Source organism: Palaemon carinicauda, chromosome 27 (assembly GCF_036898095.1).
Source record: "Palaemon carinicauda isolate YSFRI2023 chromosome 27, ASM3689809v2, whole genome shotgun sequence".
Lineage (NCBI taxonomy): Eukaryota > Metazoa > Arthropoda > Malacostraca > Decapoda > Palaemonidae > Palaemon > Palaemon carinicauda.
Genome location: NC_090751.1, coordinates 343,342 through 362,087, shown reverse-complemented (window position 1 = coordinate 362,087; position 18,746 = coordinate 343,342). Strand labels below are relative to the sequence as shown.

Here is an 18,746-nt window from a genome sequence, read left to right as displayed (position 1 = left end):
GCTCGCTTTAAATGTAAATGAATCACTTTCACTGGTACTCGGACTTTTCTTCACTAATTCTTCATAGATATGCAACGCTTTTTCACAAATGAACGCTTCACTAACACTTTCCCCGGCCAACTGTTTTTCTTTAATAAATATTAAAAGCAACTTTTCCATCTCCTCAATCACTTGTGGCCTTTGCTTAGTTACCGCCGTAACTCCCGTTGCAACATTCGCCTTCTTAATCATTTCTTTATGCTTTAAAAACGTAGAAATGGTCGACTTCGCCATTCCGTATTCTACCGCTAAATCGGACACTCGTACACCATTCTCATATTTCGCTATAATTTCCTTCTTCAACTCGATCGTTGTTCGCACTGTTTTCCTCTTCTCCTTCCCCTTAACACTCATTACTTTCTTGGGACTCATTATGAAAGCTAAAAAAGCAATTAAAAGCACTGAAAATCACTAAATCACAACGAATGCTGATCGCGCGTTGTCTGAGTGACGCTCTCGAGAGAACTGATGCTTCCCGAACAAGCGAGAGTGGCCGAGATGGCGCGATCATCACAAAGCCCATGCGGTCGTCACGTGTTCGGCTGGTCGAGTACCGAATTTTTGGTCGAGCACCGCAGCAAAAATTTCTCGAAAATTTTGGTCGAACTCCGAATTGTTCGAGTATAGAGTCGTTCGACTACCGAGGTATCACTGTACTTTACTCGCAAATTAATGAAAGTACCGTTAGTGACAGTGATACAGAAATACGCACAGCACTATTAGGGTAACTCATGGAAATAAAGTCGTGATCATAGAAGGGAGGAGTGACTGCCTCTTCTTAGCACAATGAACAAGAGATATGTGATGTAAGCCATTCAAGCATATCATAGCGCCACCTTGCATTGCTTAGCAACCTATTATTATTATTATTATTATTATTATTATTATTATTATTATTACAGTATTATTAATTGCTAAGCTACAACCATAGTTGGAAAAGCACAATGCTATAAGCCCAAGGGCTCCAACCGGGAAATTATGATGTAATCAACCCATTTTCTCTTTTGATTTGTCATACAAAACTGGACTAGGAGTAACTTATTTAAATTATTTAGTATGTATTAGCGTAGAAAAAATACAAATTGTTTTAAAAATTTGAGTGAGAAGTCTAATTGGAAAGGGACCTCTGGTAATGGTTTCACTCGCCCCAGTTTTTATACCGACACCCTATAAAGGGTGAGCGAGCTGGGTATATTCCTGGCATTCCATGCAACTTTTTTCTCTGGTATATTTAGCAGTATTTTTACCTTAAAAATGGTGCTTTAAGGAGCATTTCACTGGGCGACACAAGTTCCTCGCCCAGATATAGATTTTTTTCTCGTCAAAATCCCTTTTTTAGGACCTTAAAATTCAGAATGTGCTAATGTGTGCAATGTAGAGGTTAGTAACCAGAGTAGGATGGGGATTAGATACTGCTGGTAAGCAGCTCCTCTTTAAAGGTTTAAATTCCGTTCATGAATGGCAGAGGCAAGGGACAGTGACGTTGTCCTAGTAAGCAGGACAATGCTTTAGAGACTGACCATATATACATAGGATCAGTGCCCAAGCCCCCCTCTCCATCCAACCTAGGACCAGGGAGGGCCAGGCAAACGCTTCTGATGACTCAGCGCAGGGACGTTACCATTTAGGCCACCACAATCGTGCAATGGTTATTCAAGAGACTCTGGATGGAGTTGTCATTTAAAGGATGAACCTAAGGCTCAATACTACACAGTATTCTAGAAGTTTTATTCCAGCTGTTACCAGGTTGTGGAATGATCTTCCTAATCGGGTGGTTGAATCAGTAGAACTTCAAAAGTTCAAAGTTGGAGCAAATGTTTTTATGTTGACCAGGCTGACATGAGTCTTTTTATAGTTTATATATTACATATCTGTTTTTGACGTTGTTAATAGTTTATAGAGAACATACCTGTTTTGACGTTGCTTCTGTTTTTAGAATGATTTATTGTTAATTTATTCTCATCATTTATTTATTTTCTTATTTCCTTTCCTCACTGGGCTATTTTTATCTATTGGAGCCCTTGGGCTTATAGCATCTTGCTTTTCTAACTAAGGTTGTAGCTTGACTAGTAATAATAGTAATAATAATAGAGATATACACATTTTATATACAATGTAAAGATAAATATTGGAATATGAATGATATATGAGAGAGATAGTTGGGAATATAATGATTATAAAGCATTTGTAGGTGTGAAAAAAATAGTAGACCCTTACCTTATTAAGTTAGTGGATGAAGAACGTTTTGGTTAAAAGTATGCATTTTTGACTGAACTATTCCAAACAAGAAAGACTTTTACTAATTGTTTTAAAAATTATTGGTGTAGGTGTAATAGGAAAACTAGTCTTTATATTCAAAAGTTATAAATTATAGCTGAAGTAGATATATTATTGTAACAAAATTATGTAGCACTAAGTGCTACATAATTGGAACCCTACGAGGGTGGAAGAAAACATTCTTTATTAGTACCTTGAAAAAACAGATTCACCAAAATTTTAATGTCCAATTTAGAGTTGACCTTTATTTTACTTATTCTCAAATGATAGAACAGCTTTAATCTGAGAATAATATTGTGATATTCTACCTTCAATGTGTCTTTATGCACATGAATTTTATTTTGTACCTGAAGTACATTACTTGAAATTTTTCTCTTTTGCATACTGTTAGCAATGCACCACCATAGTGAGGTTAGTGTCACCAGTTCACCTCTTATGATTGGACTGTAGGCATTGCTGAAGAGTCTTTGCAGTGTCCCTTCATCTCCTAACCATTTTACCCCCAATGGACGTACTGGTATGTTTCACAAAACTCATCCCTTTACCTACATAGACGTACTGGTACATTTCACAAAACTCATCCCTTTACCCCCATGGACGTACTGGTACGTTTCACAAAACTCATCCCTTTACCCCCATGGACGTACTGGTGCATTTCACAAAACTCATCCCTTTAACCCCATGGACGTACTGGTACGTCCATGCAAAAAACTGCTATTTACAATTTTTTTTGCATGTTATTGATAACTTTATTAGAAACTTCAGGCATTCTACAAAAGAATGAGACCAACCTGACCTCTCTATGACGAAAATTAAGGCTGTTAGAGCAATTTAAAGAATATATATTGCAAAATGTGCTTGAAATAAAAAAACACCTGGGGGTTAAGGGTTGGAAAGTTCCAAATAGCCTGCGGGTAAAAGGGTTGATTGCACTCGCTCTTTAGCATTCTATGTCATCGTTCTTCTGACTTTTACTTCATGGTGCAATTTCAGTCTTTTGCCCCCCAAGCTGAGTGGCCTTTTAGTCCCCCGGACCAGGCCTTAGAGCCCCAGTTCATAGATTCAATCTGATCTAAAAAGGAATGTATAGTAGATGATGATTACCAGGAGTTCTTGTTATGGGGGCCACAGGTGGGCTTGTTCGTAAATATTGAGAACGCCTCTTCACCTAAGGTGTATAACACGTCTGACCAACGCAAATGTTGAGGAGGAATGAGGATGGGGGGTGGGGAGATGAAGGGGTAGAGAGGGGGGATGTTGATGAAGGAGAGGTCTAATTGGTGAGGGATCTGTGGTCGTGGTTCTATCACGCCCCAGTTTATTAGGTACACTTTAAAAAAAAAAATTTAATCGTAAATTCTCCGTAAAAATATACTGTTCTCGTCCGTATCTCAGTAAAATACTGGTGACCGTCATTTATACCCTACTTTGTTATTAACTTTTACTGGTTGGTGACCGTAATGTCACTCCTTAATGTCAATATATCCGTTTTTAAAACGGTAAATGCCTGGTAACATTTATTCAAAGATTTTTACTGTTTTTAACGGCAGATTTTTAGCAAAGTACCTAGTGGTTAGCCAACCATTGTGGGTTGCAGCGAAGGTGGAGAGATTGAGAGATGAAGAAAGGAGAAAACAAGTTATTGTTTATTTCAGTCATCGCAAGTATGTGTACTGTACTATACCATTAAAATGAGAGGACCTCAACAAGGTAATCCTCAACCTACTGGGAGGAAACCATTCAGAGAATATTCAAAAGATATTCCCTCTCTCACTTGATGGGAGAAGTACAAGAGGAAGGTTTGGGTGGATGGATGGAGTGAAGAAAGCTCTGGGTGATAGGAGGATAGATGTGAGAGGCAAGAGAGCGTGCTGGAAATAGGAATGAATGGCGAGCGATTGTGACGCAGTTCCGGTAGGCTCTGCTGCTTCCTCCGGTGCCACGGAAGACCGCGGAGGTAGGAGCAGTAGGGGATTCAGCGTTATGAAGGTTCATCTGTGGTAGATAACGGGGGAGGGTGGGCTGTGGCACCCCTAGCAGTACCAGCCGAACTCAGTTGAGTTCCTTGTCAGGCTGGGAAGTAGAGAGGAGAGGTCCCCTTTTCTGTTTCATTTGTTTGATGTCGGCTTTCCCCCAAATTGGGGGAAGTGCCTTGGTATATATATGTATGTACTTTCTTAAATCTAAATCTTCCATCTTATACCTTTTTTTAACTTCAAGTAACAACACATCACTTCCATAAGGTGGTTTTTTCTTCTTAATCTATAGATATCATTAAACTTACTGTCTCTCTTGACACTTTTCTTTCCACTGCATCTGTAAAACCTTTGCTCCTTCCTTACCTCACCTACAGTATTCTATCATTCATTTATTGTTTCATTGTTATAATTTATAACTGTACTCCAAGATACATTACATCATGAACCAGCTACATATCATACTTATGGTATACATATGAATGTTCATCCATGCTTTTCAGTTTCCATTTACTAAGTTTGTGACATTTTAATATTATTATCTGCTGAGCTACAGCCCTATTTGGAAAAGCAGGATGCTACAAGCTCTAGTGCTCCATCCTAGTGAGGAAAGGAAATAAGGAAATAAACTATATCTGAGAAGTAATCGTAACATTGTATATCTTTAGATCAGTATCAAATGTTAGAATAGATCTGTCATATATAAACAATGAAGAGAGAATCACGTCAATCTGTTCAAGATAGAATATTTACTGCAAGTTGGAATTTTCCTCATTCTTGGCTGAACATATACCATTTCCCATCCTCTCCCATTCTCTCCACGTGTACTAGACATCCTGTTGGATATTAGTCAACCCTCTCTGAGAGTTGATTTTACACTAAACCAGTGTACTGTTATGATAGTTATTTAAGCTCAAGTTTAATAAGAAATTGATAGTGGTATCTAACTGTCAATCTATGTGTCAACAGTTCTATGTACACCTTCCTTTAAAACATTCTAAGATTATCTTTTATCATTTTTATCCGAAGTTTTCTCAAAGTCTGGGTATTTTTCCTGTTGGACCCCTTGGGCTTAAAGCATCTTGCTTTTCCAACTAGGGTTGTAGCTTAGCAAGTAATTATGATAATAATACCAAATTAATTTTTACCTTTACTGTACTTCCAAACTTTAGTATAATGCCCTAAAGTACAGTTGAATAACAAATTTACTATTTCCTGATCATTTTTCAAGGTATATGTTATACCACACTTTTATTCCAAAATCTTCTTCACACTTTCTGAAGAAGATTTATCAGTGTTTTCTTCCTATAGTAAATCTTCTTATCTTTATCCTAATGAAAATGGACAATTATTCATCATACTTATTTCCTTGAAATCTTCCTCGCAACAAGACGAACCTCATAGCCATCACCTCTTTTACAGTATCGCCATGGCAGGTTTAAAATCTTACTAAAAAAGCTCATTCATCTCATGAGTCAGGCCCATCTTTGTGTCATCAAGTTATTTAGACAACCTGCAGAGGAGCATGTCAATTAAACCTATTTATTCTCCTTTTTCTATTTTGTCTCATTTTTCATTCTTTATTTTGAATCCCCTAGATTAGTGTTGCTACCTAGAAATCCCAAAGAGACAAATATAATACTCAACTTGGGAGCAGGGATCTCTAAAACGTCGGACATCTTCAAAAACACAAAACAACACAGAGCAAAACAAAACACGTCTGACCAACGCAGGTGCTGTTGAGGAATAAGGATAGGGGGTGGGGAGATGTAGGGGTGGAGAGGGATAGTCGTAGTAGGCGGCCGCAGACGGGTGTAGGACGGCACCTCGTTATTCCAGGGGATGTTGATGAAGGAGAGGTCTAATTGGTGAGGGACCTCTGGTAGTGGTTCTAACACACCCCAGTTACTATACCGACACTCAATTAGAGTTAGCGAGCTGGGTATATTCCTGGCATTCCATGCAACTTTTTTCTCTGGTATAATTAGCAGTATTTATACCTTAGAAATGGTGCTTTAAGGAGCATTTCACTAGGCGAGACAGGTCCCTCGCCCAGAAATAGATTTTTCCTTCGTCAAAATCCCTTTTTTAATCCCCTAGATTGTTCCATTTTCAGACATTCTTCCTCTGGTATTGTTCTCCATTGGTGTTTTGACACCAGTTATTCATATTTATCGAATAAAAGATAGCCATTCCTTTTTTTACTTGTGTCTACAGTTTTAGTATCCCTACATTTTACTTCTGTGTCTACAGTTCTAGTATCCCTTCATTTTACTTCTGTGTCTACAGTTCTAATATCCCTACATTTTACTTCTGTGTCTACAGTTCTAGTATCCCTTCATTTTATTTCTGTGTCTACAGTTCTAGTATCCCTTCATTTTACTTCTGTGTCTACAGTTCTAATATCCCTACATTTTACTTGTCTACAGTTCTAGTATCCCTACATTTTACTTCTGTGTCTACAGTTCTAGTATCCTTACATTTTACTTCTGAGTCTATAGTTCTAGTATCCCTTCATTTTACTTCTGTGTCTACAGTTCTAGTATCCCTACATTTTACTTGTCTACAGTTCTAGTATCCCTACATTTTACTTGTCTACAGTTCTAGTATCCCTACATTTTACTTCTGTGTCTATAGTTCTAGTATCCCTACATTTACAGTACGTACTTCAGTACTTGCGATAACCATCCTTATGTCCTTTCCCCTTAAACTCGCATCCTGTGTAAAGATCCAATCAAACTTTTTCGTTCAACTGTTGTGTTGATCTTTATCCTTAGCCCATTTGCCATTCGCAGTCTTCATAAAGCGATTATCAGGTTACAAAATGCAAAATGCACTCGTAAGATTATTCACAAATAAATTCTAAATTTTCCCTATTTAAATAAAATAATAAATATGTTGTGGTTTCCCCAATGTTTGACAAACTGAAGGTTGAATATATCAGGTTTCTCGTTTATCTAATGACATCCTTTAACTAACTCTTCTATCTTATCTATATTAACATTTCTTCTTGAAAACTCTCACCATTTCCTGTTTTCCAAGTACAGTACAGTATGTAAACGCTATTTTATTTTGAGGTTGTTCTTAAAATTGGGCAATCTTCGGAAAACGTCTTTTGCATGACCAGTCCGATTTTGATATTGCCTCAATGCTTTTTTAAAGGCTGTGATGCATTTCAAATTCCTGATGATAGGGTGCAAAAAATAGACAGAGGTCATGCCTAAGGAAACTCCTGATAGGTAATCCAGGAAGAAAAACTAATGCTACAGTCCCATTTTTAGTTTTATTGTTGAAATCGCAAGGCTAAAAGTAGCCTTTTGGAAAGTGATTGTGCTGGCTAAGGAATTTCTTTTGAAGGTACTGTACTTTAAGGGCTGGTTTTTCTGTTCCTATACAGCAGGGAAACCCTAATCTCTACAGGACCTCCACAGTTATTTTATCACGATCGTTCGAAAGCATTCAATGCTTCCCACGGCATATTGCTCGTTTATTGTTAATTTGTCACCATTGAAGCACTCATAGAACAAGATAGTCTTCAGTTTCCTCTTGAAAACCTTAACCCTTTTACCCCCAAAGGACATACTGGTACGTTTCACAAAACTCATCCCTTTACCCCCATGGACGTACCGGTACGTCCTTGCAAAAAAATGCTATTTGAATTTTTTTTTTTTATATTTTTGATAATTTTTTGAGAAAATTCAGGCATTTTTCAAGAGAATGAGACCAACCTGACCTCTCTATGACAAAAATTAAGGCTGTTAGAGCAATTTGAAAAAATATACTGCAAAATATGCTTGAAAAAAAATAACCCCTGGGGTTGGAAAGTTCCAAATAGCCTGGGGGTAAAACGGTTAATATCTTCAATCTTTCTGATGTTTCGTGGGAGCTTATTGTATGCTCTCGGGGCTGCATATTTAGGATGGAGGAGGCATAACTTTTCATCCTTAGTCTATAAGGTGAGAAGATATGCATCATGAAACAAGCAAGGTAGTTGAGTAGCTGCTTGATTTGACAGGAGGTTGGAGAATACCTTGCTAACTTAACCCTTTTACCCCCAAAGGACGTACTGGTACGTTTCACAAAACTCATCCCTTTACCCCCATGGATGTACTGGCACGTCCTTGCAAAAAACCGCTATTTAAATTTTTTTTGCATATTTTTGATAATTTTATGAGAAACTTCAGGCATTTTCCAAGAGAATGAGACCAACCTGACCTCTCTATGACAAAAATTAAGGCTGTTAGAGCAATTTAAAAAAATATACTGCAAAATGTGCTTGGAAAAAAAAAAATGCCGGGGGGTTAAGGTTTGGAAATTTCCAAATAGCCTGGGGGTAAAAGGGTTAAAACAGGCCTATGAGCTAATTGAAGAGGTTTACCTCAGTTATTCTAATCCTACATGGGGTTATCTTGGGGAAGTGTAAGGGAAAAATGGATTCATTTATAAAACCTCAATGTTTAATGTATTCCATTAAAATGGTACATTGTGCTGTAGAGATGACATGTTACAATTTCTTATGATTGAAAGGAGGTATTGAACTATTCTTTTCAGTATCAGAGGTAGTATTAGAAACTTTTGTAGTTCATCAAACCCCCGATAACCATACACTGGTTGCGTATAATTTAAACCCTAGATAACCATACACTGGTGGCGTATAATTTTTTATACTAGAATATATTAAACGGTACACAGCATAAGGATGTTCCCCTAGGCAGTTGTTTTCATAACAAGCTATGACTACATTGGCAATGATACTAGGGGATAGTAAATACATTGGACTGTTTTCAACATATGCTTCCTGTCCAAGAAAAAGTTTGTGCAATCCGCAGAAATATCAAACGTGTAAAGGGAAGCCTTGTGTACATTTCTTCATCAGGGTAAGCAATTCCATATTCTTGAGGAAGTGTGCTATTAGAAACTGTTCCTTAAAACTGAGTGACTTCTGAATGGCAAATGAGGAGGAAAAGGTCAAATGTATATTGTAAGTCTGTCCTATTTTTGGCTTATATGTGCAGTAATGTACATCATAAAGGCATTTTGACGAAAGAAAAATCTATTTCTGGGCTCGACCTGTGTCGCTCCGTAAAATGCTCCTCTTAGCACAATTTCTAAGGCATAAATACTGCTAAATATACCAGAGAAAAAAAGTTGCATGGAATGCCAGGAATAAACCCAGCTCGCTCACTCTAAAAGAGTGTTGGTATAGTAACTTGGGCGTGTTAGAACCACTACCAGAGGTCCCTTACCAATTAGTCCTCTCCTTCCTCAATATCCCCCGGTACTATGAGGTGCCGTTAATCTCTACTATCCTGCTGTAGAAAATCAAAAGGAACCGAACGCATTGTAATATAGGAAAAGTAAAGAAAGAATGGGTTGTTTTTTATATCGAAAGGCAAACATGGCATGTATCTCAATATCCTTTTTAATAGATGATCAGAAGCAAACAAGAAAATTTCAGTTGAAAATTGTTTATTTTCATAGGGAAACAGTTGCGCAGCTCTGTGAAAGAGAGAATTAAAAATTATAGAAATTGAAGCTGGGATTGAAAAGTCTTGTCTTGTGGGTAGAGAGAAAGAAAGGCACAAACAAGAAAATTTCAGTTGAAAATCGTTTCCTTTTCATAGGGAAACAGTTGCGCAGCTCTGTGTGAGAGAGAATTAAGAAATCATAGAAATTGAAGCGGGTATTGAAAATTCTTGTCTTGTGGGTAGAGAGAAAGAAATGCACTAATCCTAATAATTTTGTGACTCTTGGTCCATGGTAATTTAGGGATTGCTGTGCGTGGTTCATTCTCTCAGGTCAAGGAAGAGGAACTGAAACCTTAAATGCCTGTTTTACTATATATGTATTGGAAGTTTGGTAATAAAAGTAATGAAACATACTGCATGTTTAGATAAACTTCGGATAAGTGTGGCAACGATGGAATAAGTGTTGGTGTATTGTGTAAGAAAATGTTGATGAGGGTTGCGTTACTCTGAGAAATACAGTTATTACTATTATTATCCTAGCTACACCCTTAATTGGGAAAGCAGTATGCTACAAGCCCAAGGGCTCCAATAGGGAAAACGACCTGGTGCGGAAAGGAAACGGAGAAGTCGTGGGTAAATTATAAATGAGAAATAAGAAAATTATAAAAGATCAGTAACAAGTTTAAAGAAATGTCATATATATACACTATAAATGATGCAAGTTTGTGGAGTATGTAAAGGGTTTGAAACTTGATGTTTGTGGATAAGGAACAGAGGCTGTAGAGTTAACGGGAAAAGTTTGGAGTTGTAAATGAAAAAGTTGAAAGTGAATGTTAACCCTTTTATCCCCAATGGCTGTACTGGTACGTTTCACAAAACTCATCCCTTTACCCCCATGGACGTACCGTTACGTCCTTGCAAAAATTTTTTTTACATTTTTTTTGCATATTTTTTATAACTTTATGAGGAACTTCAGGCATTTTACAAAATAATGAGACCAACCTGACCTCTCTATGACGAAAATTAAGGCTGTTAGCGCAATTTAAAAAAAATTATATTGCAAAATGTGCTTGAAAAAAAAAAAAAAACGCCTGGGGGTTAAGGGTTGGAAAGGTCCAAATAGCGTTGGGGGTAAAAGGGTTAACTGGAATACGGTTAAATTGGTAAAAGGAATTTAGGAAAATTATGGATAAATATAAAAACTAGTGAAACCACTTAAGTGGTCGACTTAACTAGGTACAGGTACTGTATCGAGGTTTGAAATTAAGGAAGGTGGAAGAGTCTGATTAGACAAAGGAAGAGAAAGAGTTAGAATGCACAATTATCTTTAACAGATTCTTTTCTTAGGTGAGGTGTGGTATCTGAAGAAACAGGGGATGATGTTGAAGTTAAACTTGCTGCATAAAATATTGTAGAAAAGAAAATAGGAAGTAAATATATGAAAGACAGAATAGTAGAATAAAGAGGAGTGTAATACTTGAGAGAATAAACCTCCGAGAACCTCCAAATAAAACTTAAAACAGAGTAAATGTTACACTCGGAACAACCACCATTATGAATCATCAAAATGAATGGTGCAATACCAGATTTTCCCTTCGCAGTGCTAAACATTACTCCACTCTTCTGCCACATACACTTTCTTTTATAATTTTTCATTAGGTCTGTGTCTTCCATATCCACCACTCTTCCGATTAACTGCTCTCCTCGTCGTCATGTGCCCGAGCTATCTCGGTCTGTTTTCCAACCTCTGAAGTTCTGCATCTCTCGGCATTTGTAATGCGATCATCCTATGCCACTCAAGCCTTTTTTGTTGTCACGCCTTTTAAAAAGTAGGTTTTTCTGAACAATTTTATTTTGTATTAATCCATAAACCATATACTGTATCCATTGCCTTCCATTGGTGAGGAAATATCAATCAAATCAACTTGTCTTGTTCAAGACTTTGTGCAGTACAGTATTACCAGGCTTGCGTGTGATGCTCCCAACATAATTTTTTCTGGAACTCATTCTGTAATTTTTCCCTTTGGCCATCTTTATTTTAATTCTTATGGCATTAATTTCATCCCCTTCATGTTTCTTGTTTGTCCTGGTCTTTTTACGAATTTGTGCCTTTTAATTTATGCACAGTTGGAAGACAACTTATGCCTCTTCTCCCTAGGGCGTTACTAAGAGCATATTTTCTACGTTGGTTTTTATTATCCGTCTTCTGTCCCTTACTACATTAATTCTACTTTCATTCTTGTTTTCCAGTTTATCTGTCTTCCAGTTATTTTTGTGTTTCCTTTTATATCCTAAGAAGGTTTGTGTACTGAGGTCCAACCAGTGAAATTGGTTGTGTATAGGCTGTGTTATTTAATTAACCTGCTCATCCAGTGCCCTAATATGCTTCGGTATACCTATAGCTTGTTTCTCACTAGTCTCTTAGCTCAATAAAGACCCTTTGGTGATTGTTTTGCCTTGGGGAATGGTGTGTGCTTCAAATGTATGTGATATGTGCTCTTTTTGGTCATTCAATCAGTTTTCTCTTTTCTTTGAAGAAATTGTACGAAAATGGTGCTACACTTTTAAGTCCTGTGTGTCAGTGGCTCTTCATATTCTTTTTGCTAGTGTGTATCTCTCTTCTCAAATTTCATGTGTCACGAAGCAGGTTTTTCAAATGATGCCCCTCTTTTGTCATATTGCTTATAAGAGCAAAGACTTTAGGTCAGCATTCTGCTGAGAGCATTAAGGAGAAGGCTAGGAGTACTGCCTGTCATGTCATTGTGTCCTCTGTTTTAGAGGATTTCTTACATGCAAGAAGATCGAGCTTTCTCCCGGCACGGTTCAACACTTGCCACTCGCCCTTCCATTCTCTGGAAAGATATTTCAGCCTCCTCATTCTATTTAAAAACATCTGCTCATGTTGTCTTTTCCACTACTTGTGATGCTGGATTATTATCTACATTCTTTATTTGTAAGTTCCCTCATTGTTTTTGTTCCAGAAGTGAATTATGTAATAGTAATTGCGCTTAGTTACTGGTTCTGCCTTCAGTACTTTGTACCCTTCATTGGTGTCCTTGCACACCACTCAATTCCCTGCTGTGAGTGCTGATGGCTTTAATAAGCACCCCCTTATTTCATCAGGTTGAATATAGATATGCTGTTCCCTCATCTCTAGTTCTTGTTTAAATTGTCATTTTCTGCTACCTGCTTCCACTGATCGATGTCTTGTAAGACTCGGAACGATCAGGCTCCTCCTCTTACATGAGAGATTAGGTTACAATGCATTTGTCCTTCTGGGTGAATATGTACCTCTGAGGCTTTCTGAAGAAGGTGGAGGATAGGGTCAATGGCATAGATACACTATGACTGACAGTTGAGGCTGAAATATATACTGCATCCTTCTCCATCTTGGATTTTAATGTCCGTGTTGATTGTTACTATTCGGGATTGAGGAATAGTACAGCAAGCTTTCAAAGTGCAGCATCCCTCTTGTCTCGGAAAGACAGGGATCTTAAGCGTTCTTTGTCTTGCAAATATAAATATTATAGTTTTCTGAAGGATGGTTATGACTAGATGTCACATACCTAGTTTATGCAAGATAGATTATCTTCATTAGTATCAGTGTAATGGCGATTCAAATGGGTCATCGGTGGATGCTCTCCATGTTGCTAGACTTGATGAAGAATCAGTGTGGGATTCTTTTACCTGCTTTTTGTTCAGGCTTTGGGATATACATATTAAATATTCTAAGGGTGGAAGAAAAAATCATAATGTCCACAAGATATGTATCAGTCAGCCTCGAGACATTCTTCTCAACCTCTCAAGGAGGCTTCCACAGTAAGATGAGGTCCCTCTTAGAGATATGACCTGACAATGATTAAGTAAATTTTCATCATCCTTAAGAACATATTACTTCTGATGTAGGACCAGGGCATTAATCAGGGCTATGGTCGTCCCATGGGTTCTCTTTGTGACCGTTGTTTAGAGGAGAAGTCTTACTCGTACATCATAGAGTTTTGCAGTATTTACAAATGGGACATGTCTACTTATCACACGTCTAGCAATCTTTTTACATGGGGTCCTGACTAATTATTTATTTTTCCTTAGCATAATCTGATATGTTGTTGAGATGTAAAGTTCCACATCCTCCAATGTCTGTACTTTAATTCCATCACAACATGGTGCTTCTATTTGCTGATATCTCTTAGTGCTATAGCCATTTAACTTTCAATTCTTAGTATGGCATTGGTTTCAATTTAAACTTCTCCCACTGCATCCACGATTCAACTCTCAGACCTTTCATTTCTGTTACTTCATTTGATCTGTTAAATCTTTATAAGACTTATTCCTTATGGAAGTTAACACCTGTAAATCTTCATATTATAGCTTCCTCTATTTTATAACACTCTACTTCCTGCTGTCACATATGTCATAATTTTCTGTCCGTTGTTAAATAAATTCTTTCCATGGAATATGATTATAGAGAAGTTAAATGGTAAGAAACAAATCTTGTATCATACTATTTGAAATGAATTAGGTATCAGGAAATAGAATTAGTGTCTGAATGAATGTAGAAGAAATAACCATCCAGAATGTACAGTACAGTATATTTAAAGTTACCGGTAGATACCTCGTAGTAACCATGAAGATGGTAAGAGATAGATACAGTGATACCTCGGTACTCGACCATAATCCGTTCGAGATCCGTGTTCGACCTCCGATTTGTTCGAGTACCGAATTTTTTTTCCCCATAAGAAATAATGGTATATATTCTATTCCGTTCCCAAGCACTCGAACAGGCCCAAAATATTAATAAAACGTGTACCTAAACAACAATAATTATCTAAATGTGTATGAAATTGGTCAGAAAATCCTATAAAACAATTTTAAACCATTTTCTGTACTGTAGTGAACATACCTTTGAGCAGCGGTTCGATGGCATACAGGGATGGATGTGGAGAGGATGGAAGGGGGAGGTTACTGCTTGGAAGGAGAGTCCCCTTCCATGATGTGGCGGGGTAGTTCTCCTTCAGGAGTTGTTTCTCTCTCCAATGAAAGGGTGGGCAGATCTATTTCAGGGGTTTCTTCTCTTCTTTGTCTCTTCTTTGGAGGAGAAACAGGCTTTGATGTAGCAGCTTTCTTTTCTTTTGTGAAAAACTGGTCTATTGTTAATTGTTTCTTCCTCCTCTGCAGTATTCTTCGAAAATGATACATGACACTATCATTAAACATATGCACTGCCCGGTTTGCTACTGCAATTTCTGGGTGGTATTTTTCAGCAAAAGCCTGCACATCTGCCCACTTGGAACAAATTTCATTGATGAGAGAACTTGGAACATCCTCCCTTACCTCATCCTCTTCTGAAGATTCCTGCTCCACAATCAGATCCTGCTGCTGTTGTTGTTGCAGGTGCAACAATTCCTCCACAGTCAACTCGGTAGAATGGCTTTCTACAAGCTCATCAATATCATCCTTGTCGACCTCAAGCCCCAAACTCCTGCCCATGACAACAATTTCCTCAACGACATCAGTGTCATCAGAAATTACAGGGGTAGCAGTGCTTGGACCCGCCTCTGGTTGGAAACCTTCAAACTCCCTCTCTGTGACACATGATGGCCACAGCTTACGCCAGGCAGAGTTCAATGTCCTATAGGTCACACCTCGCCAAGCTTGGTCAATCATGTTAACAGAGTTGAGGATGCTGAAGTGTTCCTTCCAGAATTCCTTTAGGGTCAACTTCGTGTCACTGGTCACTTCAAAACACTTTCTGAAAAGGGCCTTGGTATAGAGTTTTTTGAAGTTTGAAATGACCTGTTGGTCCATGGGCTGGAGTATGGGAGTAGTATTGGGGGGCAAGAATTTGATTTTGATAAAGCTGTATTCTTCTTTCAAGTCATCCTCGAGACCTGGAGGATGTGCAGGAGCATTGTCCATAACCAGAAGACATTTCATTGGCAAGCTCTTTTCAATGAGGTAAGCCTTAACCTGGGGGGCAAACACTTCGTTTATCCACTCAGTAAAGAATTGTCTTGTGACCCAAGATTTAGTGTTCGAGCGCCACATAACTGGTAGTGCACTTTTACAAATATTATTTCGTTTGAACACCCGGGGGTTGTCCGAGTGGTACACTAACAAGGGTTTGATCTTGCAATCGCCACTTGCATTTGCACACAGCAACAATGTTAGCCTATCTTTCATTGGCTTGTGACCTGGCATCTTCGTCTCGTCCTTGGTAATGTACGTATTGGCTGGCATTTTCTTCCAAAATAACCCAGTCTCATCACAATTAAAGACTTGTTGTGCGATCAAATTTTGTTCATTTATGTACCGATCGAATTCCCCCACGTATTTATCGGCTGCAATTTGATCCGAACTAGCTGCCTCCCCATGCCTAGTAACACGATGAATACCTGTTCTATTACGAAACTTTTCAAACCAACCCCTGCTCGCTTTAAATGTAAATGAATCACTTTCACTGGTACTCGGACTTTTCTTCACTAATTCTTCATAGATATGCAACGCTTTTTCACAAATGAACGCTTCACTAACACTTTCCCCGGCCAACTGTTTTTCTTTAATAAATATTAAAAGCAACTTTTCCATCTCCTCAATCACTTGTGGCCTTTGCTTAGTTACCGCCGTAACTCCCGTTGCAACATTCGCCTTCTTAATCATTTCTTTATGCTTTAAAAACGTAGAAATGGTCGACTTCGCCATTCCGTATTCTACCGCTAAATCGGACACTCGTACACCATTCTCATATTTCGCTATAATTTCCTTCTTCAACTCGATCGTTGTTCGCACTGTTTTCCTCTTCTCCTTCCCCTTAACACTCATTACTTTCTTGGGACTCATTATGAAAGCTAAAAAAGCAATTAAAAGCACTGAAAATCACTAAATCACAACGAATGCTGATCGCGCGTTGTCTGAGTGACGCTCTCGAGAGAACTGATGCTTCCCGAACAAGCGAGAGTGGCCGAGATGGCGCGATCATCACAAAGCCCATGCGGTCGTCACGTGTTCGGCTGGTCGAGTACCGAATTTTTGGTCGAGCACCGCAGCAAAAATTTCTCGAAAATTTTGGTCGAACTCCGAATTGTTCGAGTATAGAGTCGTTCGACTACCGAGGTATCACTGTATATGGAAGGTTGTTAAGAAGCTGAATACAGTAAAAAGTTGAAGAATTTGAATGATTACTGTATTATTATTATTATATTATTATGATTATTATTATTATTATTATTATTGACTAAGCTACTGTTCTAGTTGGAAAAACAAGATGCTATAAGCCAAAGGGCTCCAACAAGGAAAAATAGCCCAGTGAGGAAAGGGAATAAGGAAATAAACGCAATAGGAAGTAATGAACAATTGAAATAAAATATTTAGAAAATATCAACAACATTAAAACCGATATTCCGTATATAAACTATAAAAAGACTTATGTCGGCCTGTTCAACATAAAACATTTGCTGTAAGTTTGAACTTTTGAAGTTCTATCGATTCAACTACCTGATTAGGAAGGTCAATCCACAACTTGGTCACAACTTGAATAAAACTTCTAGAATACTGTGTAGTATTAAGCCTCATGGTTGAGAAGGCCTGACTATTAGAAGTAACTACATTCTTAGTATTACGAACAGGGTGGACATTGAAGCTGCAAGAGTTACGTTTGGACAGATTCCTGAGGATTGGCTGACTTATAGTCAATTCTTTTTAGTGAGGCAGATTTGCACCGACTCGCAGGGGTGCCCTTTTAGCTCGGAAAAGTTTCCTGATCGCTGATTGGTCGGGCAAGATAATTCTAACCAATCAGCTAGTAGGAAACTTTTCTGAGCTAAAAGGGCACCGCTGTGAGTCAGTGCAAATGCGGCTCATTAAAAAAATTTGGTATAGTACATATCTGCTGTCCTGAAGAAAGGAAAGGGAGGAACAAAATGATAATTGTTATCATTGCTTCTATAAAAGAAGTGTCTTGAATTTTGAGGGTCTGTTCATTGAATTAACCCCTGTTTTGATTGTTGTGAATTTATGCGAGTAGAAAAAACTGTAAATTTTCCAAGTGGTGATGATAGACGAGTCATCGTAAAACTCATGAATTCATTATTATTATTATTACTATCTAAGCGACAACCCTAGTTTGGAAAAGCAAGATGCTATAAGCCCAAGGGCTCCAACAGGGAAAAATACACCAGTGAGGAAAGGAATTAAGGAAATAAATAAATTACTTAGTGGGTAATACATTTCTCAATGTTCAAAGATAAGAGACAGTGGTAATGAATTTTTTTTTCTATTTTACAGTGGAAATTAGTGTTTATTTTTTTATTTTATGGTGGAAATAATGTTTTTTTTTTTATTTCACAGTTGAAGTGAGTGTGTTTTCCAAGTTTATGTATATAAAAAATGTTTTTATTGTTGCTCATCTTTTAAAAGAGGTTTGCTAAAGGTTAAGACTTAACTGTGTTTCATTGTCTGGTTCAGTTTAACCATTTAAGACTTCAATCACAAAACTTATTAAGTACATCTTCTTTTATTTTTAGGGCTACCTGCACATGGTTGGGTCCAAAGCCACCATGGGAGCCACATACGAATGAGAAAAGAATCTGGTAAGTATGTCCCGCGTACATGAAACGGATCGTGAAATGCGAATGTTAGGTTGTCTTGTGATAGATGGGGGATTACGGGGTACGTTTGCTGTTGCATGAAATCATAATGGGACGTTGTTTTATCTTAAATGTTTACTTGTAGTTTTCCTTTTTAAGTTTATGAATGTTGAAGGAATTAAGGAACATGTTCATGGAAATCTTTTGAATGTTCAGTGTCTTGCTATAGTTTTATGATTGTTATGATTTGATGACACTTTTGAGTAGGTATTGCTCTTTCAAGTTCTTGAAATATCAAGAATTGATATAAATTTAGATTAAAAAATTATAATTCATATTAGTTAAGGTAGTGAAAGGGTTAGTTTTTCATCGTAAAGAGGTACTGAATACAGCAGTTTTACATG

The 18,746-nt window shown here is 37.7% G+C and overlaps 1 protein-coding gene across 11 annotated transcripts in view; it reads left to right on the top strand.

The window, feature by feature from the left end:
- LOC137620479 (tyrosine-protein kinase Src64B-like) overlaps positions 1 to 18,746 on the top strand; it is a 145,615-nt gene that overhangs the window by 79,478 nt on the left and 47,391 nt on the right. For 9 of the 11 annotated variants that reach the window (XR_011040064.1, XR_011040063.1, XM_068350643.1 and 6 more), the window contains one exon: positions 18,280 to 18,345. The exons of the other annotated variants lie outside the window; for them this stretch is intronic. Coding sequence is in view for 7 of the 9 variants with exons in the window: in XM_068350643.1 (XP_068206744.1) it covers positions 18,280 to 18,345 (66 nt within the window). In the remaining 2 variants the exon portion in view is untranslated. The remainder of the gene's footprint in view (positions 1 to 18,279; positions 18,346 to 18,746) is intronic. 11 annotated transcript variants of the gene reach the window in all.